This window comes from Ammospiza nelsoni, chromosome 25 (genome assembly GCF_027579445.1).
Source record: "Ammospiza nelsoni isolate bAmmNel1 chromosome 25, bAmmNel1.pri, whole genome shotgun sequence".
Taxonomy (NCBI): domain Eukaryota; kingdom Metazoa; phylum Chordata; class Aves; order Passeriformes; family Passerellidae; genus Ammospiza; species Ammospiza nelsoni.
In genome coordinates, this window is record NC_080657.1 from 4,943,045 (window position 1) to 4,961,450 (window position 18,406).

Consider the following 18,406-nt stretch of genomic DNA (forward strand, 5'->3'; position numbering starts at 1 on the left):
TCAGGCCAGAGAGACACAGACTGTGACCCAGATTGGTGCTGTGTGCCCAGCAGGGCTGCAGAGCACAGCCCTGAGCACAGCCCTGAGCACAGCCCTGCACAGGCACTGATGTTTTCCCTAGGGCTGACTCCATCACACTGATGCAATGCACAGACATTTTTCTGACCTGCAGTGATTTAATGAAATGAGCTCTTATCCTCCCACGATCCAGCAGACTTGCCTGGCTTTTTGTTGGATTTGAACCAGAATCTGAGCACACACCAGGCTGTGCTAACACATTTCTGCTGCCCTAGCAGATGCACTGAGCAGAGTCCTGCCACCAGCTGTACCTGCACATCAATGGTGCAGCCCCCAAAGCACAGGGTTACAGCTGGCCACACTCTGCCTCACCCCCAAGGCACCACTTCTGTCACAGACATCTTTTGTGGAAAATCCTTTCTTTAGGATTTTTCCCCCTTCTGGGAAGCTGAGGCCCCAGAAGAAGAATGTAAACAATGATTATCTGCTGCTGTGGAATGCAACAGGTGCATCTGTGATTGGCCCATGTTGGATGTTTACAATTAAGGGCCAGTTAAAGACCAAGCTTTCTCTGGGACAGTATCAGAGAGGGCTCCTTTGTTGATTCATTCCTATTCTATTCTTAGCATAGCAAGTTTCTGAACTTCTCTCTCTATTCCTATTAGCATAGTCATAATGTAATATATATCATAAAATTAATAAATCCAGCCTTCTGATCATGGAGTCAAGATTCTCGTCTCTCTCTTCACCCTTGAGGAACCCTTGCAAGCTCGGTAACACATTTCCAGTGTTTCCAGTGACTGCATGCTCCCTAAAGGAGCCTGTAGCTCCTTTTCAGGTGCCTGTTATTTTCCTGCAGGATTTCAGCCCCTGCTGTCATGCAGATGTGGTCCAGAAACACAGGACTGCTATGGAGGGATCAGTGCCCAGCACTCAGCCCTGCCTGCACCCATTGAGCTCCAGAGGTGGAAACAGCTGTGCCCAGCAAGCAGGATTATCTCACAGCTCCAAGCACTGCCAAAGTCTCCTTTAACTGCCAAAAGCTTCATTTTACTGCATCTTATTCTTACTATTCTTACATCTTAATTATTAAGGATCTAAAGATATCAAAGAGTGTCCAAAGAGGTACCACAGAAGGAGCAGCTGAGGGCCCTTGGTGTGTGCAGCTGGAGCAGGGCACACTGAGGGCAGAGCTCAGGGATCTGCAGCTCCTCCCGAGGGGCAGCTCCCATCCCTGCTCTGGGACAGGGACAGCAGCCAGGGCACGGCTGGGGCTGGGCCAGGGCAGGCTTGATGCTTTGTGGAGGCTGAGCTAGAGCAGAGACTGGATGGAGTTAAAGAATAAAGCAGGGATTTATTAAAAGTCCTCATTGGATCCACCTTGGGCAGCACAAGAGCCCAGCCAGGGCTGCACCCCAGATGAACCAAAATGGTCCCAAAATGCACAACCAGTCATGGGGTCTCTCACTGTGATCAGCTCTGCTCCATTTGCATCTTGCAGTTCATTGTCCCATTCCAGCTTTAGCCCAGGCAGTCCCACCCTGCTTGTTTTTCTCTCTCCAGCCCATGGTGTTTGTGCTCTTGGGCTGAGATTTGGATCATTTGTCCTTGGTGCCCAGCTGGAGCAGGAATTGCTTTATCTCCCTACTCTGTGAAGAGAGCTCAGCATCCCATAATATGAAACCCAGACCCACACACTAAAGCAGCACAGAATGTGAAAAATAGAAAAGCGAAACCTGAGACATCAGGCTCAGGCTGGAGCTCAGGGCAAGGTTCTTCCCCCAGAGGGTGCTGGCACTGCCCAGGCTGCCCAGGCAATGGGCACGGCCCCGAGGCTGCCAGAGCTCCAGGGATGCCCAGGCTGGGCTTGCTGGGGGCTCTGGGCAGGGTTTGGGGTTGGGATTGATCATCCCTGTGGGTCCCTTCCAGCTCAGCACATTCCATGATTGTGTGAGAGTGAGGGATGGGGGAGATGAAGGATGGGGGAGAAATTTGGGCAGCGCTGCAGGGATGGCCAGGGTGGGGCTGTTGGGGGTCTGGGCAGGGTTTGGGGTGGGACTGGGTGATCCTGTGGGTCCCTTCCAGCCCAGGGTGGGGATGTTGGGGGGTCTGGGCAGGGTTTGGGGCTGCACTGGATCATCCTTGGGTTCCCTCCAGCTCAGGATATTCTGTCATTCTATGATTCAGCTGGTGACAGAGGCAGCCCAACAATGAGCAGCTGCCAGAGACATTCTCACTTTCTTCTTCCTTGTACAAGCCACTGAGAGGAGCCACATTTTTAGAAAATCAAGTGAAGCCTCTCTTACAAAAAAAATCAACTCTTCCTGAGTAAAGCAGCATCTCTGTGCCACAGCTTTGTTGATCACCTGAGCTCTGAGCAGTCTAACCATCCAAAGCTGGCCTTGCTTTGTAGGAGTTGAGCCATGCAACCCTGAGCTCCTTTCTGACCTGAATCTGAACTCATGGCTATTTCAGCTCATTAAGGGGACAGAAAACTAATCACTGGGAATTTTCTGCTGGCTGAACTGTCTTGTTTTGGGTCACACAGGCATGCAGGACAATGGCAGACATGGAGGAGGAGGAGGCTGGCTGCCACTGCATCCATTTGGCACAGTGAGAAACATCAGCCTGAAAATGCAGCTCAAACACAGCTGAGCTCAGAGCCAAAGAGAAGCTGGGCACCACTGATGATGTTATTCACCACTGAAAGATTAGTTTAAACAACAAAGAGACTGGACAGAGAATTCCTGATTCCAGGCTCTACTTCCTAATGCCAAAATATTCCATCAGCTGATACAGACACTTGTAGCTGCCCACCACCCTGGGACTGAAACCTTTGCTTACAGAGACTCTGCACAGTTGCCATCCACACCCTGAGGGTTGGTCAATGCTAGGAAGCAGTATTTGTCACCCATCAGGTTATCTGAGACTTGTCACAGCTTGAAGAAGACAAAATTATGTCCTTGGGACAAGAATTACAAAGTCAAAACATAGAAAAATATGGAAGAGAAAAGTTTGAAGTTGCAGAAATGTTTCCTGCCTTTCTCTCCTATTTACAAGGTTCATTTACCAAGAACTGCAGGAGCACAAATCCCAAATTCCCATTTTCTGTGCCAAGGGCTCTGTACTCTCATTTGCAGCTGTAGCTCATGTGCTTCTGCCTGGAGATGTCCTGTCCACAGTGGCCCCTGCAGTGTCCTGAAGTGCAGGGGGAGATTTCTGAGCACAGCACTCATGCCCACTCTGACACATATCCTGCAGGCCACCCTCATGTGTCCTTGGTGCTCACTGCCCCTTGTCCATCTTCAGCACTTCCCAGGCAGAAGCAGCACTCAGAGATGTTAAACAGACCCATTTAAGATAAGCAAATTTGCCAGAGCAGAAATCTAGTTGAGATCTGGCTGAATCCTTCCCTGCATGAGGCATTTCAATCCCAGACATCCTGAAGGTTGGAGCTGGACAGGAACCAGAGCTCATTGCCTGTCCCAGAGCAAAATGTGAAAGCTTCCAAGCCCTGTGATTCCTCCCAAAGCAGAGACAATCATCACTGGCCACCATGAGCACAACTGGGACAGAAATAGAGGCCCTGGGAAGGCACCAGGCTTGGACTGGGCTGAGCTCTCAGCAGACACAGCACAGGACCAAGGGTGTGAGACAAAGGCTCCCTGCAAAGACAGGGATTAAGAACAAGACTCCAAATCCTGGAATTTAAAGGGTGACCAAGCTCCTGTCACCGAGGCTGGAATATGGTGACAAACAGAAACAAGGTGAGGAGTGTGAACTCCTTGAAATGTTTTGTAAAACTGAGTGTTTAAACCCTTCCATCCTGATGGGAAATTCTGCTCTCCTTGTGGAGAGCAGAGCCAGCATCCATCCCTGGCCCGTGGCTGATGTGGAGAGAGGACCAGCACCCCCACCACAGGCACAGGCACTCCCAGAGCTCCATTTTCCCACGTGGTGTGTTGGTTTGGATCCCCCAGCAGCAATTCTTACACAAACTTCCACCCTGGGCACACTTCAGGCTGACTACACTCTGCTCCCAAACCAGCAGAGGATGGCTGGGAAGAGCCACCAGCCCTGCCTGCAATCAGAGCTCAGGCACTTTTAGACCCCTATAAATAACAGCCCTGGAGCACCCTTCTTCCTTGAGGTTGTGCAATTCCATCCTGAAAGCACTCAGACCTGCACCATGTCCCAGTGAACAGGAGTGTTGTTACTGGTCAGAGATCCTGCAGAAACAAAGTGATGGCCCCGGTGCTGTTCAACCAAAGAGAGGGAGGTTCCAGCACCAAGAACCTCCTGCCAAGGCTCAGGAACACCCTGAGATATTGAAACTCTGTTTTGGGTTAGAAGCAAGGTGGAAAAGGGAAGGAAACATCCTAAACAAAACCCAGATTCTCTGGGATATGAAATATTTCAAAATAAAACATGAGGAAAAGTCAGGTTGAGAGGAAGGTCTAGACACTGAGAGTAAGGACAGGCTGGAGAGCAGAGGAAACTGCTTCTGCCAGGTCAGTTCTTCTCAGAGGCTCCTCCAGCCTCAGGACATCACTCAGCACCCTCAGGACTGTGACATGCCATGGTTCCCATCTGCTGTTTGCTGAGCCACAGGCACTGTCAGCACCCCAGAGCCTCTGGCAGTGTTGGGCTCCCCTACCAAGTCCCCAGACCCCACATCTGTATTCCAGGACACCATCCAAGCTGAGCCAGGGTCACTGCTAAGAGCCTTGGCTCTGTGCTCCAAATAACTCAAGAGATTTTCTTGGGATCTTCCAAGAGCAGCCTCAGAGGCAGCACCCCCAGGCTCCAGGGCTGTTTGTGTGTTACACTCATGGATAAACACCTGAAGTGCTCTGTGTACCCTCCTTTCTCCTGCTGTTGGTGCATAAACTCGACCTGTGTGGTCCACCAAACCAGCCATGCCAGTGCAAAGCAATGTCACCCAGCTTAATGTGTGAGCTCAGTCCTGAAGAGACAGGAATTAATTAATATTTTCCCATCTCCTCCAAGCAGGAAGGCACAGGAGCTCACCTGAGCTCTTACCCTGCCAACTACTCCTGATGAGGCTCCTCTTCCCACCACTATGTTCTCACCCTGAAGAAGGAAGAGAAACCAGGCAATGTCCAAAATAAAATAATAAAATCCACATTACCTTTGCCCCTGGGCAGGAAACCTAGCAGCTGATCATCATCTTCCTTTGAGGAGACAAAGCAGTTAAACAACAAATCACATGGCAGCAGTGGTGGTGAGAAATGAAGAACTTGATGAACTTTCTGTCCAGGATCAGCATCTTGGAGTCACAGCAGGCAGCTCTGGTCTCAGGGTAACACAGAGCTGTGAGCCCAGGGTGGATGGAGCTCCCCTTCAGCCCATCCCCATGGTAAATACCTAAAACTGCTCACATGGGCTTGCTCTGCAAGCAGAGGGAGCAGGGTCTGAGGGCACACACAAAGCTGTGCAGGCACTGAGCAGTGCCCCCAGGGGCCTCCCCCAGCTCCCACCAGCCCTGGCACACTGGCACAGGATGAGCTCTGTGTTAGCTCTGCCCTGCCTGGGCCTGGGGCTCTCTGCCAGCTGGGCTGCAGCCAAGGCAGCAATTCCAGTGCTCCAAATTCCAGAGCTGGAGCAGCTTCCAGCTCTGCCTGCCAACCTTAACCCTTTCAGCACTGCCCCTCTCCCACAGCACAGTCACCCCTCTCTGTGTCCCAGAGCATCCAGAAGGGTGGAACAGGGGGTAGCAAACCCATCAGGAATCCAGAGCAACTTGGCATCAGGAAGGATGAAGGAATAGCACAGGCACCTTCTGAGATACAGACAGTGAGGGCTTTACCTGTGTCCCTGCTTCCCTGGGTTCAAGGTGACAGCATTCCCCTGCCCTCCACAGTACCACATGAAATATTGGTGACACTGGTGTCTGTGTGTGTGTGTGGGCAAGGTCCCTTCAGGCTGCTTTGATTGTGGCTGTCCTGTACTGGGCCAGGAGCTGGGTTTGAGGATCCTTGTGGGTCCCTTCTATCCCAGGATGTTCTCTGACTCTAAACCCTCTGAGCAGAGCTCCCAGCCAGCACTCAGCTGAACAGAAAGTCCACTTCACCATATATTCCTAAAAGGTATGTACAGATGTGTATTTAAGGTACAGATATGTATTTAAGGGTAAAAAAGTACATGTATAAGAGGCATGAAAAGACATGTAAGGTGCTATACACCACATAGGAGGAGTGGAGTAGGGATTCCTGGCCAATGGACATCCCTGGGAGCACCCCAGGTGTGGGTGGGGTGCTGAGGGAAGTTTGCTGCACACACACAGAACTCCCCTCCTTTGGGACAGCCACTGGGACCTGCCTCCCCCAGCAGCTGGAGAAGCTGTGGGTGCACAGGATGAACTCCCCCACATTCTGCCTTGCTCTGTAGCCCAGCAGAGCCAACATCCATCCCTGGCCCATGGAGAGAGGACAAGGATCCACCATAGGCACTCCCAGAGCTCCATTTCCCCTGTGTGATGTGTTGATTTGGATCCCTCAGCTCCAAGGTGTGCAGCATGCAGACAGGAGCACCAGGAGATGCCCAGGAGCCCACAGCCACTGCACAGGCAGCATGCAGCACTGGAATTACCAAGCAGGCATGCAGCCTGCTCCTCCTTGCTGTCTGACCTCCCTTTCCTCCTTGAACACACCTAATGAAAGCTTCATGGAGTGGCTGGGCCCCAGCTCCAGCAGCTCCACTCAGCAAACACTGCTGGGACTGGGAGGCCCTGGAGATGGAGAAGGACCTTGGGAGATAGAGAAGGACCATGGGAGATGGAGAAGAACCATGGGAGATGGAGAAGGACCATGGCTGGGAGAAGCCCTGCACTCCTCCACCTCTGCTGGCAGCCAGCAGCAGAGCCAGATTGGAGCTCACTGGAGTTACCAGCATTAAATAAACATGCCTGCCCTCTTTGAAGTTGTGCTTCCCTTGAACATGAGCTCATTCCACGAGGCCTCTTTTTGCTACTCATTCTCCATGGAGTTAACTCTTCACAGGATTCCCCACCTTCCACAAGGGCCAAAGTCAGCCCAGTAAATGAGCACAGAGCAGTTTCCCACAGCAGCAGCTACTGCCTGCATGTCTCTCCAGTTCTCTTTAAGAGGAATTCCCACCAGGAAAGGGAAACTGCCTGACTCCACCACATGGTTCTGCAGGCTGGCACATGGAGAAGGTTTATTGGAGCTCAAGGAAAAGGCAATTCCTCTGTGGTGATGCATCCTCTCACCCTGCCAAGAACACTCTCAGGCCTGGGAGGGCTGTGCTCAACCCTCCACCACAGCAGAGCTGAGGAAACACAGGAGGAATTTCATTAGAGAAAGCTCCCAGCACTCTGTTCTTTTGGTTTAATCCCAAAACGTGCAAGTCAGAAATTCTCGGTCAGGGGAGGGAGCAGACAGTCACAGAGGGAGAAGCAAAAGCACAAAGACAAGGCTGATCTCAACTCCCTGGCATTTGTGCATGGCTCATGCAACCCCTGCCAACCCCTGCTCTTGTCCCAGGAGTTGCAAAAAAAGGACAAAGAGAGGAGAAATTTGCCTGAGGGTGAGTGGGGAGATGTGACTTCTTGGGGGTCACTGTTTTTGTACACGAGCAGGAAGTGCAGAGTGACTGCACATGGAGCCAGTGGGAAAGGGAGAAGCCATCCCAGCCACCTGCCAAGGGGTGGCACAAGGGGATCTTGGTTCTGGATTACTGACTGGGCCCTGCTCACTCACAGCTTCAGCCCCTGGCAGATGAAGTGAGGAGGAGGCTGGGGAGGAACAGAGCTGCCTGTGCTGGGGCTGAGGGTCAGACAGGTTCTCACTTCTCCTGAGGAAGCTTCCACCATTCTCCTGCAACCTTCCACCCCCTGATTATTGCCAGGAAAGCTCCCACCAAACACAAACATGTCTTGAGCCACTCGTGCAGTACTGAGAGACACCCTGGAGATGCCTGTGAGAGCACCAGGGCACCACTGGAGCAGTCAGCCACTGCCTGAGAGGGCCCTGGTGCTCAGCCGGGACACAACAAGCAGCAAGAAGAGAGAGAGAGGCTGGGAACAGCAAGGCAAAATGTAGAAATCCAAGATAAAGAGGAATCCTCCTCAGCCAAGGGGAGCTGAGAGCTTGGCTTGCACACAGATCACCTCAGGCAATGCAATGAGACCAGCCCTGCAGCCCTGAGCACTGACCTGGCCCATGCCAGGGACACAGGGCAGCACCAGCCTGACAGGGCAGCATGAGCTGACCCAGGACTTCCAAAAGGACTGTCAGAGAAATGCCCTTCCTAAGCAATCCTTCAGCTCTGGTAGACAGGCTGTTCTCCTGCCCCTCATTTCATTGACCAGCCATGAGCAGGGCTTGCCAGCCAGAGGGATGTGCTTGGGGACAGTGACAGCCCCCTGAGCCCAAACACAACTGTGATGTGAGAGAGCTTGAGACAGGTCTTGAGTCTCAAACCAGCCCAAACACAACTGTGATGTGAGAGAGCTTGAGACAGGTCTTGAGTCTCAAACCAGCCCAAACACAACTGTGATGTGAGAGAGCTTGAGACAGGTCTTGAGTCTCAAACCAGCCCAAACACAACTGTGATGTGAGAGAGCTTGAGACAGGTCTTGAGAATCAAACCAGCCATTGCTCAGGGCTTTGCAAGGCAGCAAGTTCCCCAGCACTGCTCCCACCCAACAATCACAGCCCCAGGAACAAGGCAGGCACAACCTGCTCCACACCTGCTTTGTCCACGTTCACAGCAAAGAAAACTGCTCAAAGCACAAAGAGGAGCAGTCCTGCAGCTTCACACTTCTCATTATTCCCCGAGAAAAGCTGCACAGCAAAATGTGGTTCAAAGGCGCAGGAAACACTTCAAGGGAATTCCTGGAGAGGAGCAGACCTCAGCAATGTTGTATACAGCACGATCCCTCCCCAGAGCCACCATCCTGCCCAGCTTTATGGACAGCCACTCCTCAGCACCCTGGTGCCAGTGCTATAGCTCTGATCACCTTTACCATGCACAAAAACCACACAGAGCACCTAGGTGTCCTTGCTGCCAGTCTCTGCCTGCTTTGCTGCTCTTTGAGAGCTGAGTGGAGGAGCCAAGCCAGCTAAAAACCAACGTGGGCCTTACCTTTTGTACCAGGGGGCTGCAGATTATCTCCAGTCAGCGAACACCAGCCTACGGGAAAGATGTCCCGGGAATCATATCGGCACCAGTAATCGAAGGCACCTCTCCAGCCATCAAATGTTATCAGGACCTCAGAACCTCTCACCTCCCCAATGGTGGCCGGGCAGATGAAGTGAGGGTTCTTCCTGTCCACTGCCTCCAGCTTCATACCTGTCTTGAAGAAGTTTTGGGAAGGAGATGGTGGTTCCTACAAGAAGAAGTGGAACATGTGCTCAAAGGGGATATGGCAGTGCCTCCCCACACCAGGGCTGTGCCCTCACCAGCAAATTCACCTCCACAAGGAGCTGAAGGGAGTTAGGGGGCTGGATTTGAACCCCAATAGGCTACACAGCCACTGACCTTTGATCAAGAGGCAGCAAAGTCCACCACTCACTGCTGGACTGAACCCAGGAGTGGGACATTCCACAGAGGTGCTGATGTTCCCACCCTGCATTCCCCACTTTGAGCAGCACCTGCACCCCAGTGAAAAACCAGCTCCTGCCTCAAGCCTGAGCCCTGAAGCCCAAACACTTCCTTGGCAGACCTCTGGCTACATCCTAACACTGCTGTGACACAGAGGACACAGCTCTGTCCTAGAGCAGCCCTGAGCTGTGCAGTGTCTCCTCCTATGGGACCAGCACACCTGTGATGAGACAGCAGCCCTGAGTCTGCTGCTCTGCCAGAAGGGTCTGCACAAACAGGGAAATACCTTGTGAAAAATCCGGACAGGAGCCATCTCTGCTCCATTCAGAGTCTTCAGAAGGAACATGGGCCAGGAGGAGGCATTGAGGCGGAAGCCTGAGGGGAGGGAAGAGGAGATGGACACTGTTAGACTCTGGGGGTTGATGGATCTGGCAGCACATGCCTGCTCTGATGGCAACTCACACAACTGTGATCCCACACCACCCTCCTCCCATGCTGGAGTCAGATGGGACTTTAGCCTGTTATTCTGAATGCAAAGCATTTGTGTTATTGAAAAGAAACATCTGGAAACAGCTGTCTGACTGCAATATTCACTTATCACAACAATCCCACTGACCATCCAGACTGAGCACTTTGTGCAGCATCAGTGCTGCCAGCTCCTGCTGCAGGGGAGACATGAATCAGCAAGTGCACACTCAGGCTATGGAATTTCTGCCTCAACAGGGAATCACAGCTTCTGGGTGGCCTCCTCCACCTCTAGTGTGAGCTGCAGGCAGGCTAATCTGGAGAAATAGAGGCTGTGATTTGGCTGGAACACATTACAGGGAAGGATGGCAGGTTTTGGCTTGACACCTGCTGTGAAAAAAGTGGAGAAATAACAAGAGAGGGCTTATGTGAAGAAAAAAGCAATTTCACATGCTCTCAAGTATGTGGCACTGACTATGACTATACAACCAACAGAAGGCTCTGGATATCACAGAGTATCTTTGCTAAACATGCATCTTCCTGTACAGGCAATTTCTGCTGCTCAGCTGTGTTTGGGGAGTTTTGAAGGTAATCCTGGCTCTGCACCTGGACCAAGAACATGGCAGAACCTTGCCAAGGTTGCAGTGCTCAGCACAGGTCACTGTGCCAGCCCTGAGCTCTGTCAGATCAGCTTGGAAACCAACCCAAGTAGCCACAACCACAGGGGATAGGAGAGCTCAGCTCCCACAGTGGCAAAGAAGACATTTTATGTGAATCACAAAATATCCTGGGCTGGAAGGGACCCACAGGATCACCCAGTCCAGCCCCGTCCCTGCCCAGACCCCCCAACAACCCCACCCTGGCCATCCCTGCAGCGCTGCCCAAATTTCTCCCCCATCCTTCATCTCCCCCATCCCTCACTCTCACACAATCATGGAATGTGCTGAGCTGGAAGGGACCCACAGGGATGATCAATCCCAAAGCCAAACCCTGCCCAGAGCCCCCAGCAAGCCCAGCCTGGGCATCCCTGGAGCTCTGGCAGCCTCGGGGCCGTGCCCATTGCCTGGGCAGCCTGGGCAGTGCCAGCACCCTCTGGGGGAAGAGCCTTGCCCTGATCTCCAGCCTGAGCTGCCCTGGCCCAGCTCCAGCCGTTCCCTGGCTGCTGTCCTGGAATTATCTGTGTAAAGAAAGAGCAGCAGCAGATGTGTGCACATGGAATATACTACAGTAAAGAGAAAACCCTTACAGAGTTTTCTAGACCCTTGAACTCTGCAGCAGAAGGACACCTGCAGCACTAGCTCAGTCTTCATGCTGGGTGCAAAATCATCCAGTTCCACTCCCTGGCTATGGGCAGGCACACCTTCCCTGATCCCACTATGCCAGGGCCTCCCCACGCTCACAGGGAAGAATTTTTCCCTAACATCCCAGCTAACTGTGGCCTCTCCCCTGGCACAAGGTTAAGCAGGTAACGGAGCAGAGCTGGGCACACGGGGCAGCACTCCCGGACCTGTTCCCGAGCACAGCCAGGGCTGCTCCACCTGCACCCCGTGCCCTCTGCTGGCCACACCAGGCACAGGAGGGACCCACCGGCCCACAGGGCTTTGGAAGAGATGGGCAGCAGAATCACTGAATGGTTTGGCGTGGAAGGGCTCAGATGACCAATGACAGCCGCCTGTGCTGAGGCTGTGAGCAGTCACAAGATTTTAGTATCATTCCTTTTCATTCCTTGCTAGCCTTCTGCTGAAATCCTTTCTGCTATTCTTTTAGTATAGTTTTAATATATAATTTTCTTTTTTATAATATATATAATAAATAATAAATCAGCCTTCTGGAACATGGAGTGAAGATTCTCATCTCTTCTGCCCATCCATGTCATCAGCTGATTAGTAGGACGGACATGATTCCAACTCCTTCTCAGCCAATGAACAGGATAAATAGATTATTGGCAATGATTAGGATGAGTATGGTGATTAGGAAGAATAGTAGGTAGGTGAAAAATTTTGAAATGTAGGGGTCTGAGGCCATATATCATGTTGCAAATTGTAGGATAGATCATGATACAAAGAGTGCAATGGGGAAGAAGGTAAGGGAGTAGAAATCTATTTTCAGGCTGACGGGACTTTGAAGTTTATAATGAATTTTCATTCTCAGAAGCTGGTGAGGCTTTGTGTTCTGCTGTGGATGCCCCCTCATCCTGGGGCCCCTGTGAACACCACCACATTTGCTGAGCCCCGAGTGAGGAACATTCCCACATCCCACACCCCAACTTTCCCCACCATCAACTCCACCCTTGTTGGACAGCTGAACTCCAGCTCACCCAGAGGAGGCTGCAGCATCCCTCCATTCTTCTCACAGTTGCCAATGGGCTGGATCTCAGCAGAGTCCACCAGCCTCCAGAAGTCGTTCTTGTTGTCGCTGCCGTCGAGGCGCAGGCGCAGGCGGGCGCCCGTCAGCCCCACCACGGTGGCGATGCACGTGGACGTGGTGTTCCGGGGGTCCTGGGCCTCCAGCTTCATGCTGATCTTGAACTCGTTTGCAGGTGGAGTGTAGGACTGAAAAGAGTGGAATAAAGGCTGTGGTGTTATGTTTTAGTTCAATGGTTTGCTCTGTATCACCCTTGGAAAATGTAGGGTTTGTTCCAAGCCTGTGATCCTCCCCTGAAGCATCATGGATCTGTAAATTCCATTGGCCCAAGGATTATTCTGCACCCACTTTGAATCTCCCTGTTAAGCCACAGAGTCTCTCTTGGCCCTTCTCTCTCCCTAGGCTCTCCCTCTCTCCCCCTTCTCCCTCAAACCATGCTGTGCCAGAGGTGGGACCCCCAATCAACCCTCATCTAATCAGCACCCTCAGAAGCCATGTGGATAGAAATTTTCCAGGGTAGAAATCCATTTTGTTATAGGTGAAATGTACATTTTTGAGTTGAGTCTGTGATTAGAAAATATAGCTATTTAGCCTGACTGCAAAGCCTAGGCTCAGAGAAACTGCTTCAGTGAAGGACAGAGATAAGGGGGGGGAGACAGAGGGTGACAGAGAGAGACAGAGACTGCTGTGAGAGCAGGTCAGCCTGACCTAAGAAGTCTTTCTGATAAAGAAGAACTAGCGGCAAATGTCACATGAAATTCATAAAAATGAATATGTATGAATCTATTGTGAAATTGTGTGCATATGTATCTGAGAGGGGGATAAAAAGGGACCTGAAGTTCCCAGAAGTACACATGTCATTTTAGGGGAATGATTCCCACGTGTGTCCAGCGCTGTAATAAACATACCAGCTTTACAACTTTCACAAAAGTTGTGGAGTTTTGATTATCTCTGCAAAACATCTCCTTGCCTGCCTGCTGCTACCAGCAAACACACAGCTCAGGGGGCTCCCTGGGGTCCCTCCAAACCAACAGCAACAAGGGCCAGTCAGACCAGGATTACCAATACATGCATGCACCAGCTCAGGCACAAAGCTTCCAGCAGCAGGAGCACCCAAAGGGGTCTGCTGAAGGCTGAGGCACCACTGAGAACTCAGCCAGCCCTGGCAGGTCTGTAACAGACCCCCATCCTTCCATCCTGCATCATCCAGGCAACTAGTCAGTTCTCTTGGAATCATCATTAACGCTGCAAAACACCTCTAACATCATCAACTTCAGTACTGCCAAGCCCACCACTTACCCAGTACCCCTGAGCACCACAACTACATGTCTTTTGAACACTTCCAGGGATGGGGACTCCACCAGTGTCCTGGGCAGACATTTCCTTGGCCTGATCACCCTTTCAGTGAAGAAATTTTCCTGATATACAACCTGACCCTCCCCTGGCACAAGTTGAAGCTGTTTCCTCTTATCCTGTCTCTCGTTCCCTGAGAGCAGAGCCTGACCCCCACCTGGCTCCATCCTCTTGTCAGGGAGTTGTGCAGAGCCACAAGGTCCCCCCTGAGCCTCCTTTTCTACAGCCTGAGCCCCTTCCCAGCTCCCTCAGCCCCTCCTGGGGCTCCAGATCCTTCCCCAGCTCTGTTCCATTCTCTGCACATGCTCCAGCCCAAAACTGTTGTGAGGGACCCAAAACTGATCTCAGGATCTGAGGTGCAGCCCCACCAGTGCCCAGTGTAGGGGATTAACCCTCTCCTGGGAAGATCACCCAGCCAAACCCAGGCCCACACAGACACTGATGCTCCCTCCTGCCCAGACCCAGGTGTCCCACGCTGATTCACTCCTGTACCTGCTACCCAGGGGCTGCTATTCTCTCCACAATTCACAACAATTGGGTGAATTCTGCTGAAAATCTCCTGATTGAGCAGGATCCACCAAAAGCTGGATCCCAGCCTACTCAGGACACTTTCTCCAAGGGCTTGGCAGAGTTAGTAGCACACTCATGCTCACAACATGCACATTTGAGAGGAAAATCTTATGCGCTGCTCTAAATGCATCTTTTTAATCTTTGCTTCAGCACTTGGATTTCTATTAATTCTCCAATATTCTTAAGTATCTTCCTTTCCAAGCCAGGGGTCTATCCCAGGCACAGAACTCCATGGCCCCCAGTGGACCACAGCCCTTGACTTTTCTTGTTTTCACCCTCTTACCTGCTTGAAGCAATGGGCAGGAGCTGGGATGGCACATGTCTCTTTCAGGTACTTCTCCCACGTGAAGTGACCTAAGAAGTAAAAACAAAAGGATTCAAATAGGAACAGATGAGCAAAATTCTCAGAAAAAGAACTGGCCAGACTCCTGAGCTGGCAGTTCTGCACTTCTCACAGAGGAGGTGCTCACAGGACACGTGTTTTCACCAAGAAGCTCTGATGTTTGTGAGCACAGAAGATTTACAACTGCAACTGACAGGCAGAACAAAGCACAGCTCTGCCTTGGGCATCCTCCTGCCTCGGTGCTGCTGAGAAGGGGCTGCACAGAGCCAGGATAACAACCTGCAACTTAATGGAAACCACCCAGCACAGATGGGAATCTGCTGAGTCCTCCAGACAACTGTCCCTTCAAAACCATTCATTAAACACATCACTCAGTCTGGGGACTGCAAACAGTCACTGTGGGCTGTGAGCAGCACAGCTTGGGGGCTGGAATGAGATTATCTTGAAGGTTATTTCCAATCCAAGCCATTCTGTGATGCCATGATTGTAAATCATGGATTTAGAACAGGAATCTGCTTTGTGGTGACTGGATGGTCCCCCTGGTCCAGCACAGACCAGGGATCAGCCCAACCCCAGCAATAAGTGGACAGCACAAAAATTAACTTCCTAAGTGCCATGAAGTCCACAGGATGGGAGCAGGGATCCTCCAAACAGGGATTTACTGAGCTCAATACCTCACACACAACCTCAAGCCCCCTTCTACCGATGTTGCTGCCAGGGGAAATGCATTTAATCCTTGCCTGCCCCTTCCTCATGTACAGCAGGAAGGGTAAAAGCAATATGCCACCCAGGGAAACCTGTTATTAAATGAGGAATTAAAAGCTCCTGTGATCTGAGCAAATCATGACTTTTGCCATTTAAACTGAGCAGCTGGGAGAGGAACCTTGCAGCATGACATTCACTTGCATTCATCCAAACAGCTCCCGGGAGACCACTGTTTTCAAGGCATTTCAAGAGCAGTGGTGGCAGCACAATTAAAGTCAGCCACTGCTTCCCCGAGTCAGGCAAGTTCTTAATCAGTCTATTTTCAAAACAAAAGCTACATAAAGAGCCATTTTAGCTACTGCAGCACACACCACACCTCTGAAAACCGAGGCAGTAAGGTCAGCACACATTGCTTCAGTGCTGCCTTGTGCACAGAGGAGCCTTCAGAATCTACAAGCTTCAAATAAATACAAGGAATGCTGCTTTCTCACCACCTCCCATGGAGATGACTAGTACACTGTTAAAAATGGGGAAAATGAACAGAAAAAATACAGTTTCATTGCCACACTGGCTGAATATTGCTGTTTGCAGACTGACAGCACTCTCCATGCCACAGAGTACTCAGTATCCATCCACTGGCACATATTTTCATTTCAGCCACAGCCTCACACTGGGTGAATGAAGAAATTCAGTGAGTTACTGCAAAGATGCTCTCACAAAATCAAAATTCTTTTGCTTTAATTGAAGATATGATTTTATACTTGGTTCTGTCAATGAAACTCTTTGTATGAATAATGTGGAATAAACACCCAGGCAAAGCAAAGCTGGGCACTCCTGGCCTGGAAATGCCTTAACTCCTTAACTCTGGTGGCTGATCTGGGCTCATCTCAGACTGGGGTGGCCCTTCTTGTCCCCAGAGCACAGAGGACACCCAGGTGACAGTACTGGGTGAGCAGTGCCAGTCTGAGCCCCAGGCCCTGAGCCAGCAGCCTGAACAGGATCAGCTGTGCTTGATAATTTTATTTAAAAAAACCAAACAGACTCCCCTCAGCTGGTTTCAATCCATCACTATTAAAAGTTGTCATGGTTTTAATCTTCCCACTTTCCACTCCCTCCACACCAAGCCAGGCCATCCTGCTCCCTGCAGCAGCTCAGCCCACAGCCCAGATCCATGCTGCACAACCCCAGTGGGAGCAGAGAATTTCTGACACAGCTGCAGGCCTCTAAAAATAGTGTTTGGACATGGAACTTATTTGAGATTAATTCTAAAGCCTGCTGGGATTGAACCACTGTATGGAGACACACAGCACTAGAACTGCAGCTTCTCCAGGACCTGAGGGAACAGCTGGGGCTGGGCCAGGGCAGCTCAGGCTGGAGATCAGGGCAAGGCTCTTCCCCCAGAGGGTGCTGGCACTGCCCAGGCTGCCCAGGCAATGGGCACGGCCCCGAGGCTGCCAGAGCTCCAGGGATGCCCAGGCTGGGCTTGCTGGGGGCTCTGGGCAGGGTTTGGCTTTGGCATTGATCATCCCTGTGGGTCCCTTCCAGCTCAGCACATTCCATGATTGTGTGAGAGTGAGGGATGGGGGAGATGAAGGATGGGGGAGAAATTTGGGCAGCGCTGCAGGGATGGCCAGGGTGGGGTTGGTGGGGGGTCTGGGCAGGGTTTGGGGTGGGACTGGGTGATCCTGTGGGTCCCTTCCAGCCCAGGATATTCTGTGATTCTCTCCTTCCTATCACTAATGGTTCTGGTGATTTATTTTGCAAAGAAAAGCAGGAGCAGCAGAAAGACTTCTAAGAAAAGACAGAGCTGATACAGCAGTGTCACTACCATCCCCTTACACACAGGTGGCAGGGCAAGCACAGGTAGAACCTGCACATCTTCTTCAAGATTACCCTCAGACCAAGGTAAAACTGCAAACTGCACTTGGAAGCTGCCACAACACCCTTAGTATGAGAGGAAACCCTGCACTTCAGACCCTTGTCCCAGGTCCCTCTCTGCTTCTCTCCAGCACACTGGATCTTCTTCACAGGACGAAACGAGAGAAAGACCCTTAAATGAGAAACACCCTCTTTGCAATTCCATCTGTGAGCCAAACCAAAGCCAAGGATTGGGAACCTGTGAGACTCCCTGTGCCTTGGCTGTGGAAATGCCACTGGGGTGACTGTCTGTCACTTGTGCTTGCCTTGGGAAAGCTCCCTGTCCTGTGCTCATGCCAAAGGCAGATATTACTTCCAGGCAGAGAGTCACATTTGGGCTCTGATGTCTTAACCTCCAGAAATATTTACTCCAAACAAAACACTCCACAAACCCAAGGGGTCGAACTGCAGTAGCTGTGAACAATGCAGCTCTGCACCCTCATGTTTTGATTTTCTTTATGTTGCACTTAACATTGATCCTTTGCCCAGAATTTAAATGAAGATGGAGTTTGTGTTTGTATCTTTAACTGAAGTCTGCTTTGGGCTCCATTAGCATTTTGGCTCCCGAGGGGTCATCAATCCAACTGAAACAATACATGTGTGTTTCAGGTCACATCTGTGAAGGAGAACGTGCCCTAGCCAGATCAAGGCATCCCATTAAAGTCTGCAGCCCATATGTGTGGCTGCTCAGGAGCACCAAGGCAGCACATGAAAGCAGCAGCACAGTTTGAAAATGAGCAGAGCATGCTCTGGGCTGGCAGATCCCAGTGACAGTGGCTGTCCCTCATGTCTGAGCATGGCTTCCTGAGGGTCAGCTCTCCCACAGGCTGTCCCACCCTATAGGAGGGTGCTTTTTGATGACAGAGTGACAAAACTCTCCTCTGTCCCCTCAAAAAGGAAAGAAGCCCAGAAGGTTCTCTCCTCCATTAGGTGAAAAATCCACCTCATAGGACTGGGGGACTTCACCTCAAACTTAAGGAGCCAAAAAGTCTCACCTGGGCAATTTACTAGAAAAAGAAGTGAACAAAGAAAATAATCACTTTTGTAAGGTGTGTTACCAGGAGCAAGGACCTCCTGCACCTA

The 18,406-nt window shown here is 51.2% G+C and overlaps 1 protein-coding gene across 2 annotated transcripts in view; it reads right to left on the minus strand.

Annotated features, from left to right (window-relative positions):
• Positions 1 to 18,406, minus strand: part of SCMH1 (Scm polycomb group protein homolog 1) — a 64,741-nt gene that overhangs the window by 23,139 nt on the left and 23,196 nt on the right. For both annotated transcript variants that reach the window (XM_059488635.1, XM_059488634.1), the window contains exons 5-8: positions 14,642 to 14,712; positions 12,389 to 12,623; positions 9,893 to 9,981; positions 9,148 to 9,391 (exon numbers count right to left, since the gene is read on the minus strand). In XM_059488635.1, the coding sequence (XP_059344618.1) occupies positions 9,148 to 9,391; positions 9,893 to 9,981; positions 12,389 to 12,623; positions 14,642 to 14,712 (639 nt within the window). The remainder of the gene's footprint in view (positions 1 to 9,147; positions 9,392 to 9,892; positions 9,982 to 12,388; positions 12,624 to 14,641; positions 14,713 to 18,406) is intronic.